Source organism: Phlebotomus argentipes, unplaced genomic scaffold (genome assembly GCF_947086385.1).
Source record: "Phlebotomus argentipes unplaced genomic scaffold, Phlebotomus argentipes genome assembly scaffold_4, whole genome shotgun sequence".
NCBI lineage: Eukaryota > Metazoa > Arthropoda > Insecta > Diptera > Psychodidae > Phlebotomus > Phlebotomus argentipes.
In genome coordinates, this window is record NW_026776174.1 from 982,737 (window position 1) to 996,759 (window position 14,023).

A 14,023-nucleotide genomic window follows, 5' to 3' on the forward strand; every position below is an offset into this window, starting at 1 on the left:
TGCCCATTCGGCAGCGGAACAAAGGCAGACTCAATTGTCCTTTTTCTCCTCCGTGCGCGACATGAAAGGCGTTTTCGAGCGCGTGCATGAATTTTTGGGTGAGGCTCTGGCAATGGATGGAAAATCAACAGTGGAAAAATCAACCCCTGTCCAAATCGTCTGGACTTGTCTCTATTGTGATAATGGAAAGCTTATTGTGACAATTATTGCTCGCCTAAATGTTCCACCGAGGGTGAATTGAGGGTGGAATTTGTATCTCAATTGTAATGGAAATTTGAGGGATAAAATCAAACGTTTGTGCGTCTGTTCAGCCAGCAATATCGCCAATTCATTCGATAAAAGGTAGAAGAAAATCGCAGTGGGGTTAATGACATTCACCTAAAATAGCTTTCACATCATTTCTCCCTTGATTGACGCAAAACATGTTAATTGATTTGGAATATTCTGCTCGCAATTCAACGCCCCTTTTTAAATTCAATTTTTCATAGTTTGCGTTTTCTGTATTTTTGGAAAGCTGTTGATTTGTTCTACAACTGAGAAAATTTGAAATTTATTTCTTATCGGACAAGAGTAAAAAAAATTTATTCATCCAAAAAATACGATTGGAAAAATTTTATATGTCTTTTTATAGTTAACGACGTACGTGGAAACTAATATTTTCACTTAAGTTTTTAATTTTGCCATATTTTAGTAAACAAATTTCAATAAAATCAACTGAAACAAATCAGAAAACAATTATTAGAAGGTGTTTTGGGGGTTTTAAGGTAAATTTGACAAATTCCGAAGCGATTTTAACACTAAATTTTCAACTCTCTCTCTTGAAAAATGACGATTTTGACTTTCCACAGTTTTCTGTTAACCTGTCGATATGTAGATCAAGATACAATGACAACTTCATGGATGGCACTTGAGGAATTTCCCAGATTCATTCAACCATTTATCGCTCACTTACGTGTGAATTAACCCAATTCGATTCTTTTATCTCAAAAGGCACGCACCGATTGATAGACAGAGCTAATTCGTGAGATTCCAGTGCAAATACAAATCGTGGCGATAAATTGTGATTTTTTTATTAAACGATTTATGGCCTATTATTTAACTCATAATTAGGCAATGGCAGTGTCTGTCTCTATTTGTGATTTTTATTACACCTACCACCAATTAATTAACAATCAATTTTGATTGATACACACGCTGGTGGCGCAAAAAATGTGTGAGAAATGTCACATGTGAGCGAAAAATGTCGCTGGTAGACACATTGACGGACTCTTTTTTTTCACCTCCAACACACACGCCAGCGAGGCGAGCGAATAGAAAATTCATAAAAATGTATTTAATAATTTTTGTAAACAATCCACTTATTAGATTTTAAATGTGCATTTCAAATAAATAGAAGAGTAAATAAAACAACGAAAATCAGGTGTTGAGAGAAGAGAAAAAAAAGAGACAAAGAGGAAAAATATCCACTATGGGAGGAAACATAAAATGGTGATTTTTACAATGTCTTGGGAAAATATAATCAACAGACGAAAGGGAGAGAGAGACATGGTGCTTGAGAAGTAAATGTTTGAGACAAAAGCGATATACATTAAACCGTGTTTAAGTGTTTCATTAACGAATATTCTTGGAATAAATAATGTTAATTATGCTCCTTCCATAGCTATCACACGCTAATTCAAACAGCAATTCCATCCACTTCTTCATCTGCTGTTTGCTGAACGTTATCCAGAAGAAGATTTTCCAGCTATATTTTTTCACACACATTGAAACATTTTTGCGCGCTTGATTCTCAGGAGGTTTGGCATCGATTTTGGACGCTTGTGGAGATTTTCTCACAGCTTCTCACCGACCAGAGGATGACTCTTTGTCTCAATTTTCCATTAGTGGCCAACACACAAGACGAAGTCGAAAAAAAATTGGTAATTTCAACAATTTAGCGCCTTGTGTTGAAGATTTCTTATTGTGGCCTCCTCGCTTCTCCACCATTGAGGCATGCTTTAATGCTCCGGAGATGATAATTCTCACAAAGGCTTTCATAATTTCAGTTATTTTCGGTGGAAAAAAAAATCATGTGAATCTCGGTGTTTAAGTGAATTTTCAGGAAATTCCTCAGTCAACTTGATTTCTCAAGTTTTCAAACTTCGAAATATTTCGGAAAATTTCAAGCCCTCTTCTGTGCCTCCCAACAATACTGTGCCACATGGAAATTCTGGCCAGAAAGCCAAGACAGACACTTTTTTTGGCGCGCATGAACAAGGAAGGGAAGGAAAGCTTGGTGTGTGATGAAAAACATGTTTTGTTCATTTGACGACGATGGTGGAGGAAAAAGAGAAGATCTCATGAGATTGTGTGGTGTGAGAGAGGTACAGATATTTGAAGACAGCGCGAGACTCGCTGACATTTTACAAATAAACGGCCAGAGAGATTTTTTGGGTAGAGTTGATTAGCATGATGGTGCGAAGTCAAACCTGATGCCGCTTAAATCAGTGTATAGTTAGGTCAAATGAGTCGACACTATTGTTGAAATTATTAATTATACGTAAATATAGGATACGGTGTGTGGTAGAAATTACCATCCAACATATTCTCCTCACCTACACATCAGCTTAGTGACGCTGTCCAAAGTATCACTGCCAGCCGAGAGACCTCCCGAGAAATTGAACCACCACGACAGAGGAATTATATTCCCCATTTCTTCTACACCTCAAGAAAATGTTATCAGTCCGACCAGAGGAGGGTTTGGAGTTTCTTAGTCATCGCGCCATTCGAAGTGCCGCTGAGGAAACGTGACTCAACAATCACGGTGGTGTGTTTTCGGTCGTCTGCCAAAAACTCCTCATCTTGCCATCCTGAGCAAACGTACTTTTCCACTTCATCATATTTAAGGTCTGACGAAGTAATTCATCTCTGAAGAATAAAATTCAAACTTACGAATATGCAGACAATGCGCGTGTAACATGCCATAAGACAACACTCTGCACACTCTGTGTTTTTGACGTTAAATGCAAATATCACGACACTCATGCAGTAAAATGATTTTCATTCTGTTGTGATTGACCATTTCACAGCACATTAACCCAAAAGTCAACGAAAAATCATTATCACTATTTATCATGGGAGAAACATTGAGAGACATCTCCAGTCATTAGGGGATTGCGTGAAATTTGAGCAAATAGACGTTCTGCCAGTGTTTAATTGAGCTATTTCGATTTTGCAAAATCTTCCATGGTCAAAAGCGGAGACTTTGTCAAGTTGTGTGCGAATTTCCTTCACAGCATCTCTCTTCGTGGGGGATCGATAAGCAAAATAGTGAAGGACTTTTCTTCCCCAGCAGCTCAGTGCTTAAATATGTTTTCGGTTCGCTCCTCACACTCCTGATCGTCCTCTTCCGGAGGCATTGCACAGCGTTATAGTGTAAGCAAGTTAAAATTGGGTATCCACAAGATTTGTAGAATATCATGCTGATAATACAGCGCTGGAGTGACTGTGTGCTCTTTGGCGGATGGTGATAATGCCGTGCAATCTGCAAAGAATGGGGTGCTTTAATCCATGGCCATGCCGATGGGTCACGCATCTCTTGAATAACTCTCTCCCGGCACTCCTTCCGTCAACCCACAGCGCCCAGCATAATATCTTGAACGTGGTATCTGCCACTGCATAGATTTCCCGAGAGGCGAGAGATCTCCGGCCCACCCACAAGGCTTCAGCGCGCCACCCGACGCCCATCTTCGCTCTTGCAGTGCATGTGAGAGGGTAAATAAATTTCACGGACGGAAAATGGAAAATTAAGAGCATGAAAATGTTGTTTGCACAGACACAAAAGGCAAAGAGTGAGAATTTTCAAAATATTTTCCCCAGTCTCGAGCATATTGCACGCAAATGTCTTTTTCCAACTCTTTTGTCAACCCCATTTACATAGGACAAACGGCTGATGAGAGATTTATGTTACAAAGATTTTGTTAAATATAATTTATACATTAACTTTACTCAACAGCCTCCAAGATTCCAAGTTATAATAAATTGACTATTGCGAGTGCGAAATATATTGGCTAAAATTAATTTTAATTGCCGCACTGCAATAATACGTACTTTAAATGAACGGAAATAGATAAGCAATGGCGTCATTTGCAGATACAACAATCAATATAATTATTGAACTCAATCGAAGAAGAAACATGAAAAATCGTTGCACAATGGGAAATTGAAAACAAAAACAAGTTAAGAAATGCATTTATTTAAATATTGATTTCATCACTTTGGGAAATAATCGGAAAAACATCAAGAAGAACATAATTTTCCACTAAATACAGAGTAATAACATTTTTGTTACGACTATTTAAGTTGTGGTTTTCGCTGAAATAATAGTAAAACTAAAGGGCTTCATTTGAAGATAATTCCGAGAATCGCGACGCTTTATCACTCCTAAGAATAATCATTTTTTTATACCTGTCAATTCTGTGGAATTCATGGGTGAGTGCCATGTCGCTTGAGAGACATTTTATTTGAACGAGCGCGCGCGAGGGAAAGTTTTTTGATCGCTCGCATACACAATTGTATGAAAATTAAATGGCAGAGCGCGTCACTTTAGAAAATGTTGGTACTTACCTGGGCACAGTATGAAAACGCGGCAAGGACATTATCACATTTGATATTTCATACCAATATCTAAGTTTAAATAAATTTAATGCGCTGTGCCGTGTGGTGTGTGTACATAAGGCGCGGTTTTATCCAATGTTTATTTATGGACATCATTTGAATTTATCAATTTGAATTCACGTAGCAATACCACGTTTATGTACCCAACGATCAAATAAGTGTGTGCGAGTGTAGATAAATATCAGGGAAATTTTTTTTTTTATACCTACACTATATCTCTTCTTGCCTTTGGCGCACACCTCCCTGGGTATCTTCTCTCTCTTTATCGCCCAGAGTCAGAGGATAGTGCAAAAAGTTTCTCCGCGACTACCTTCACGTCTGCATCGGCCACTTTACCTCGATTCTCGTCGGGCGTCTTGTGGACACCGCAATTGAGGAGGTCATAAATTTTTCGGTCCCATTTCACGGCGGATGACTCTGAAGAAGGACACCCAAACGTGCCTCTATGTACTCACTATTGGAGGACAGTATTGACTATTTGATATGCGCATGTCGAAATCATAAAAGCCATCAACATACACAGACAATCATGGCGCACCAGAGAGAGTTCTTCCTCAAGATTCGCAACAAAGGGACACAACCCATGGAGAGGAGGAAAAAGTTGGAGCAAAAAGCTGCCCATGAGACATCCATCCTCCACACGCCCTAGCCAAAAAACCCTCAAGACAATGAATTTTAATCATGGCGTGTGTTTAATTTCACCCAGCAACGGAACGCGTAGATAAATACTTTTTATCTCCTCACTGTGCGTATATATTTTCACGTCAGGAACGCATGAATTTAAATGGATTCCACCCCCTTTACGCACTTAATATACATAATACACCAATTATTCGCGCCTTTATTATTAATTGCGGCATTTTATTTAATTATTCCGTGTATAATCTCACTCTGCATGTGAGATAATCTCGCTTAGAGCCGTGTCTCGGTCGCATTTTGGGCCCCAAAAGCCGACATCCACCTGAAAATTTGTATTTGATTTCCTTCTCCCCGCAAACATTGTACGCTCATTTTATTGCTTCCACTCTCTTTTATTTTCGGATAACTTTTAACAATTGTGGCAATTTTGGCGGTGAAATCAGAGGAATTAAGCCGAGAATATGCTGTGGGTTAAGCACACATAATTACATATGTCGCAATTTTCATAGTCAACAACATTTTCAACCGTGTTTTCTGGAATGGAATAGCAAACCGCACAATTCCACAGCGTTCTCTGAGGGGATTTTCCTGAAAAATGTGTCGGAGTTTCTGTTTTAAATAACTCACTATATATAGTTTAGTTGTTATCAAGCTTTTTGGTTTTTCCTGAGAATATAAATTTAAATATAAATTATAATTTCTAGAGTAAAGTTTCCTCATTTCCAGTTAATCCAGGAAAAAATAATTTTTTGTGGATCAAATATTAAATAATTCTTTCTATAGCGTCACATTTACAAGTATTCGATAAAATAATAGAGTCTATTGTGGCATTATTTACCTCTTGCAAAATTATTCACGAACATGATGATTCTCTGTGAAAATTAAAACACTTTCAGTGAAAATAAAGGGGATTTTTTACGCTGTGTAATGAGATGTATAAGCAAATTTGCAAAAATCCATATTCTGCATTTTTAACGAACTTTCCAATTAATTGCCCTGAATGCACACAAATCCATTGCGGAAAATCGATAAACCTTTTTTTTCCCAACAATTCACGAAATGTGAAATTATTTTCATAAATACAATGAGTTGTCTTACGGCAAATTACTTTTCAATTTCTTCTGTCGACAGAGAATGAAGTCATATTGTAATGCAAGCGGTTAATTTACTTGATAAACTTCATGGCTTTATGTGAAGTTCTACGTGTAAATCACATAGGAAATGCATTCCCTCGCCATCGTCTGACTTTTCCATCCACTATCAGAACTATGCACATATTGGAGTCCACTGATAGGCGCTGATAAGAAATGTGGCGACTGATAGGATTTTTTCTCTCTCCTCAAAATATCCATAAAACTGCTCAAAAGGGAGGAAAAATGAGGTAAAATCCGTTAAATTTGAACATTGAAATTTTTATTACTTTTCAGATTATTCGTGACAAAACAGTATTAATATCTAATTAATATTTTCTTTCTCTTCAATTTTTTGTTTTTTTTTCTTCTTCTTCTCTCCCTCTCTTTAATTCATCAGTGAAATCAATTGAATAAATTGTTTTCTGTCTTGCAATTAATTTAATTATAATATCTAATATCTATTTATAGATATATTTTCCCATATTTATACATTATTACATTATACTTTTTCTCTTATTTGAAATGTGATTCTTTACATTATTTTCTTACACTGGTAGATGTTTCATTTGTTTCTTCATCCATAGTTAATTAGGGTAATATTTTCTGAATGTATTCTCTATACTCTTCTGGTTTTTCTCCCCTATGCGCTATTTAGATACTAATTACAATCTAAACTTATGTACTCACTTTCCTTCAAATCATTTCCATCTCACGATTTTCTTTTTTTTATATGTTATATCAATAATGCTTTATTACTTCGTCTCACTTATCATTTCTAGATAGTCAAATGTACAGTATTTCTCACACATTGTCGTCTATCATTTCGTCATCCTATAATTAAAGTGTATAGTATTTTCAGTAGATTTTTCTCTCAATATGAAATTTTTTCTTTTTTTTTCATTCAGTTTCATCTCAGGTTAAATGCACTTTTTCGACTTCGAAAACCTTAATTACTCAGGCATTATTGCCCCATCTATAAATGTAACTTTCAGATGAAAAGGAGCAAGCTATGCGTGACTTTTCTCCTCCATTAGAATTCTTCCTTTACTCTCTCATGCTTTCTGGGAACATTTATTGCACTAACAGCTATAGAGTCTGATAAATAAATTATTTAGCGAAGGAGGAATAGAATTGCAGTGGGTCGATAAAGAGACTATCCAGTGGAATTGATAGAAAAAGAAAACGTCAAATAGACACTGTCTCATGTAGTGACCCACATTATGCTAGGAATAAAAGAACTTATATATACCCTTTGTTTAGATTGCAATTAAAGATATGACTAAAATACTCGACTTATTGATAGTGATAACAGGGCGCAAAAAATTTCTGCGTTTTACTGCTCTTTTTCCCATGTGGAAAACTGTGTAGAAAAATAGAATTTATTACAGTACTAAAATAAATCGATAAATGAGATTTTTATGCCGAAATTTCTCTTCCGTCAACTTTTCTTCATCACATTTTTTTTGGTGAGTGAGAAAATTGTAATTCCTTTGAACTTACACGTTAACGTGTTTTTTTTTGGCGGAACATGCAATTTAAGCCATTAGAATCTGTACTTTATTTAGTATTGCAAATGAATTCTCAATAAGCATAAATTTGTAATCGATCTTTATCAAAGTTTTTTCTCAAAATATACAATTTATATATTTTTTTTAAATAGTTTTGCATCCATTCAAAAACAAATTTGTACCACTTTTTGAAAAGCTATATTTTTTTTGTCATATGCCGAGAATTTAGAGTGAGAGAAAGATTGGGAAATATGAACGAATAATGCGGTCTCTTAACATCACAAGGCGCGTATTTTAATAGCGCTATACTCAATGTGTCGCATTCTTCACGTGTAAACACATTTTGTATCTCACTAATTAAATATTCACGATGTTCTGCTAAATTTTTTTTACATCTCCTTTCTGTTATTCTTTTCTTGCAATGAGAGAAATGAAATAACCAAAACTGTCAGTACAAAAACCATCAATTGCCAGCGGCAAAATCTCTGAATCACTGATGCAACTCCTTATTTGTTTAGTTCTTTTTCCGTCCACCGTCTTCGCAGACAGGCGGGTCGGTTTGCAAGGAGTCCATTGAGAATATTGACTTGATGATTGCAATAAATTTCTGGCTATTGTTTTAAATTGATGCTTCTTCTGTGGAATTGATCTCTTGATTAACACATGCCCAGATATGAGAATGAGATTCACAGTAAAATCATTCTCTTTGTTGTATTTTGGTAGTCAATTTCGCGACTCAACTAAATAAGATTTACCGTAAATCTGAAGACATTAAATTCAATTTTATCTTGATGGTGTAACATTGCAAGTCTATCGGCAGTTGTGAATCAATTCTCACTCTGAACCATATATATTGTCGATGAACCACTGATTCACACTATGTAAGATCGTATCGGACACATATCGTGAAATCAAGGAAAACACAAAGAGTAGAACTCCTTCGGGAGTCAATAATAATGAGAGTAGCTTATTTCGAAAGTTACCTTGCCTTATGTCTAATTGTCTCTGTACAAAGTATTGTTGGCTGTGAAGATGGCACCAAAAAGCGAGTGGGAGTGTTCATCTGTTGACTGGTCAGGGTCACTGGAGTGGACGGTGTCCCATGAAAAAGTCCACAGCACTCATCCATCCGATGTGTCGCATTGAACTCGGTCCAGCCACCTGCAATGCAGGCTATTCGATAATTGTAGTTGGTTCTAGTTAGATCACAGCTTAGGCCAGCGGATACTGGTGTCACAAGCTCGTCGTACCGGTCGGCGCGTGGTATCCCAGACTCTGGTAGTAGGATTCCTGTCCCAAGGCAGCGTGTGAGTTCGGAAGTGGACTGAGGGCGTTGTAGCCCGTGTACTGGCTCATGTCGTACATCTTGATGTCGGCCTTCGATTCGGTGGGCAGGAGGCGGGTGATGGAGAACGGGTGGCTCGAGGGCGTGTATCCCGTGGGCTCCTGCTTCAGGTGGTGCATGGAGTGGTAGTCGCTGAGGAGGGACGGGTGGCATCGGTTCACCATCGCGGACAGCTCCTCCTGCTGCAGCTGCTGATGCGGTCCGGGGTGCTGGGCGTGGGGGTGCTGTCCGAGTCCCAGTTCCGCGCCCGCATGCAGCAAGGCCAGCGTCTCGGCGTCTTTTCCGTGGGCTGAGGTGAGCATGGCCGTCATATGGGGGTCGGTTTTGTGGTCTCGGTGGTGGTCATCGTGCTGGATGACCTCCTTCTTGCCCGGACTCGTGGCCTCTATACTCTGCGACGGGCTCTTGTGGATCTGCCGCAGCTGCTCCTTCTTCTCATCCTTGAATCGCTTCTGCCGCCTCAGGTAGCAGCCATTCTCGAACATGTTCCCCGAGTCCGGGTGGAGGGTCCAGAAGGAGCCCTTGCCAGGCTTGTCGGGCGTGCGTGGCACCTTCACGAAGCAGTCGTTGAAGCTGAGCGAGTGCCTGATGGAGTTCTGCCAGCGCTGCTGGTTCTGCCGATAGAACGGGAACAGGTCCATGATGAACTGATAGATCTCTGACAGTGTCAGCATCTTGTGCGGGTTGTTCTGAATCGCCATGGTGATGAGGCTGATGTAGCTGTAGGGCGGCTTGGCGTGCGTGTAGCTTCGACGGTAGGAACTCGGCTTCTCCACCCTCGATCGCTGCAGCACGGAGGAGTTGGGCGAGGGCGCGTCGCCCAGCTCGCGGCCCGCGCCCATTGTGCCGACGGAAGTGTAGCCGCCCATGCTGGCCGCCATGGTGCCCATGCCGGAGCTCATGCAAGAGCCCATGTTGCTCAGCGGGGAGCCCATGGAGCCGTACCCCATGGCCGAGGGGGTCATGCAGTTGCCACCCATCGTGTTCATGGCTGCGCCCATGGTCGTCATGCCGCTGGAGCCCAGCACGCTCGACCCGAAGCTTCCGCTCTGCGGCGACACCGACGTCATGCCGCCCACTGTCATGCCCATGGTGTTCATGGAGTACGTCGGAGCGCCCATAGGACTCATGTTGCCACCTGCCATACTCGATGAATTAGTCGTTTCTGGATATAGCTTTTGCATATTTCCACCCCGATGGTCACTCAAGCTCGCTATTTACACAGTCTTGGAGCTAATGGAGCACATGAAAACCTTTCTCAGTTCACTTGAATCCACATCTTTCGCCCCTGAGGCCAATGAACACTTTTTTATTACCAGCTATGTGTGCAACTCAATTGGCTGCGCGATGTTCACCAATTACTAGATGATTTGAGCCAGCTCAGTATGTGGGTTAATCCTCCATGTGTGATGAGACACAATTTTATATGCACAACTCATTTAATTATCAGAACACAAACAACTAACATGGAGTGCTCGTCTGGGTTGACTTAGGGGCTTCCACCTACCCTGTGGACTATTTGCTCTCACAGTGACTTTGCCCAATATCCACCCAGTTGCTCCTCTTGGATGCTGAAGACACGACTGGATGTGTTTATATGGGATGGTATATCCTTTTTGGGATGCTGTGTACAGTGAGTTAGTTTATTTGCGGGGCAACAGGTTTGCCTCACCACCTCCGTTGCGGGGGTTTAAGTAGGTGCGGCCCTAAGACACCATCAAACACTATCCTCATCCACTATATCCTCTCGACTTCACACTTTTCACTTTAGCCTAGTTCCAGATCTGCACACACAGTGTAGGCTTTGTTCCCCTAACTAGGTCTTTCGTCCTCACACGAGAGATCCAAATCACATCAACTGGGCGCAACTTATATTAGAGTTATTTACTTTCTCACTTTGCAAGTTTACTTTCCTGCCGGTCAATAGAGTTCCAGAGCTTAGGTTCCTTGTGAGTTTGCACTACCCTTGGGTGGGATGTGAACACAAAACCGAAGAAAATAATAGGGTAAAAAGAACGCTCCGTCGCGAACCGTCGCTCAATAAACACTATATTTACGCGATTAATAATCTCGTAGTGTTGGCTTAGGTTAACAATAATAGAAATTTACACACACGATTGGAACCTTATTACCAACAGATATACACCACCAATACTGTATGTTGCCTATTCAAAACACACCGTTATAAGATGCGACTGTTTGCAGAGGGGAATTCCTACTATTTGGCTTATAAACGATAGCCCAACTGAAGTGCCATCGCAGAAAACTTTACGTAAACGCTCGCACTGTGACTCTTGTCTCTTCTACCACACAAGTCTCCCTCTCACTCTACCAACCACCCATTAGACTTCCAACACAACTTAGGCGCCCCGATCTGGTTGTCTCACTCCGTTCGCAGCGTGCGTCTGCTTGAGTCGCGCTGCAGTGAGTATGTTTGTCTCCCTTGTAGGAGTTGGTATATCCAAAACGCAGGCCGCGCGCATGTAGTCGTCTCTGTCTGTCGTGAGGTCTGTGGCAGGTCTGGTGAGAAGAGGTGAAGACGATGAGACGATTCTGGCGCTGGCATGGGAAGGGGCAGCTATCAGTGGGCTGCTCTGCTAACACTGTGCACTCTCTGAGCCAATACTGAGAGGGGATTAGACCCGGAATGTCTCGTACGTGAGAGCAACAATTCGAAGAGATGCCCACACTCTCTCGCGCAATTGCCATGGGAACCGCCAAGGGGTGGCGCCCCGGTCAGGCCACACCCCGCGCAGCTGACAAGCTCTTCGATCCTTGCCAGCAGTGCGCAATTGTCCGAGAGACTATCATTGAAGGTGATGGAAAATGTCTCAGCGAGAGTGAAGATCTATCATTAATATTTACAACCATCTCCTTCGCTCCCGTGTGCCGCCAGAGGGCCCAATTAATTGGTTGCGCCGCGGAGAAAAAGGGATGAGCCGATGGCAAAGGTGGGGAAGTTGTACAGCGGGAGTTTAAATGATTTTCAAAAGTATCCCCGTGAATCGATTTGATATCGACAGACGCTTTTTCGAAAAAATTAAATCTTGTACCACTCTTGCGTGGTGAACTGTCACGCAAGTCGTCATCCAAGGATTAGGAGGAACTTTTCATCATCAGTCTCTGGCGAATTGGCTTTTTTGCTCCGCATCATCCGCCGTTCCATCTCTTCTGATTTCCGACACCCACTCAGGAATGAGACGTTTTTGTGACTTGATGGTTAAGTGGATGAAGCTTCTGTGATTTTTCGTGTGATTGCAGCTTTAAATTTTTGTGAAGTAATAGGCCTTAAAGTGTGCACTCTTCGCCTTGAATGATTCAAGTCAAGTCCAGTAAGCGGATATGAGTAGATTGGTAGACTTTTCTCTTTTGATTAATGGATCGCACACAAGACAAGAGAATAGAATGTAATAGTGCTTTGCCGCGTTATCATTGCAAGTGAATCAGAAGCTTCTCTATATCCCGTCGCTAGTAAAGCGGTCACGAAAATTCTTGGAAATTCGTGTGGAATCAGAAATTTTATTACCCATGAAAGAAAGAGAGCGACAGGAAGATGAGAATTACCAATAATAACTTAAAAATAGACGTGAAATAATCCATCCGTGGTGTGATGTGACCCCAGCCGATCTCGAGTGACACGCGTCAGAAATTATAATTTGAACCATCGCGCACCGGGTGTACTTAAAAATATTGACAAACATCCCTGCATTTGGCGATGACTTGGCGATATTTCTTGGCCGCACATGCTTTCGTTTCGCTCATTGAGCACCTCAATATCGAATATTTCGAAAGAAATTCACAGCCGTCCGTCCTGGGCGTGCAATAATGCTACTGGTTTCATGTCACACGCATTGGACATTGATTCAAAAATATCTTGCAAACTCAACATCAATTCAAGATTACGTTATCTAAAATTAATGATCATCAAAAGACGACAATTAAGCCCAATCAAAAGCCGAATTGTGATTTATCGCGGCGAGTTGATTGTACATATTTTGGAAACTCAGCCTATCGCGCCTATTAAAATAATCAATGCTAGATAGTGGGTGATATACGTGAAAAGTGGTGATGTCTATTCCACCGGCAATCTAGAAGCTCAATGGAGCGGCGAATGCCTCACTCGAGGAGTCTCAATCTGCCGACGGTTTAATTGCTGTCTTCTCCACGAGATAATCCCATGGCAAAAACTCACTCCATTCGCTGCTCGATGGGCTCCAAAGTGACACTCGTGAGAGGGACAATTGATCACAATGAATATTCAATTGATTGAGTTGAGCGGCTTTTAATAGATTTTTACCCAAATTCAAGATCTCTCCTCGAGGTGCACAGGTTCTGAGAGTGCGAGTGCGTTACATAATTGCTTCATTTGAATTCCAGGGGCTCATCTTGAATGCTACATGAGTGAGTTGGTAGCATAAGTGGCATCATAGTGTGCGCAAAATCAATTAACCAGATCTACATTTACTTCATGGAAATCGTAAATTGTGGACTTTGAAAACGGACGTTTTGAGCTTCATGGAGTTTTGCCAACGCAAGCAATCCTTTTGCTTGATTTATGTGAAATTTTATCACATCGCATTTTGCCGACCGGAAATCAGCAAAACTGCCTTGATCCTATATATATGAGGAAACGTGACACAAATTCATAGGTAATACTGGGGCTTGAATTTCATGTGAGTTAAGCAAATCGATCCTGATCCAGACCGGTGTGTTCTATTTGCACAGCGATTTTCCCTCTTTTT

At 40.8% G+C, this 14,023-nt stretch overlaps 1 protein-coding gene across 1 annotated transcript; it reads right to left on the reverse strand.

Annotated features, from left to right (window-relative positions):
* Positions 1-6,609: 6,609 nt before the first annotated feature.
* On the reverse strand, positions 6,610-11,518 carry LOC132258151 (protein fork head). The gene has a single exon (XM_059755285.1). The coding sequence runs from the start codon at positions 10,463-10,465 to the stop codon at positions 9,170-9,172; it is 1,296 nt and encodes a 431-aa protein (XP_059611268.1). The 5' UTR covers positions 10,466-11,518; the 3' UTR covers positions 6,610-9,169.
* Positions 11,519-14,023: the final 2,505 nt, after the last annotated feature.

Coding starts and splice junctions, on each gene's coding strand:
- LOC132258151 (XM_059755285.1), bottom strand. CDS start 10,465: ATGCAAAAGCTATATCCAGAAACGACTAATTCATCGAGTATGGCAGGT.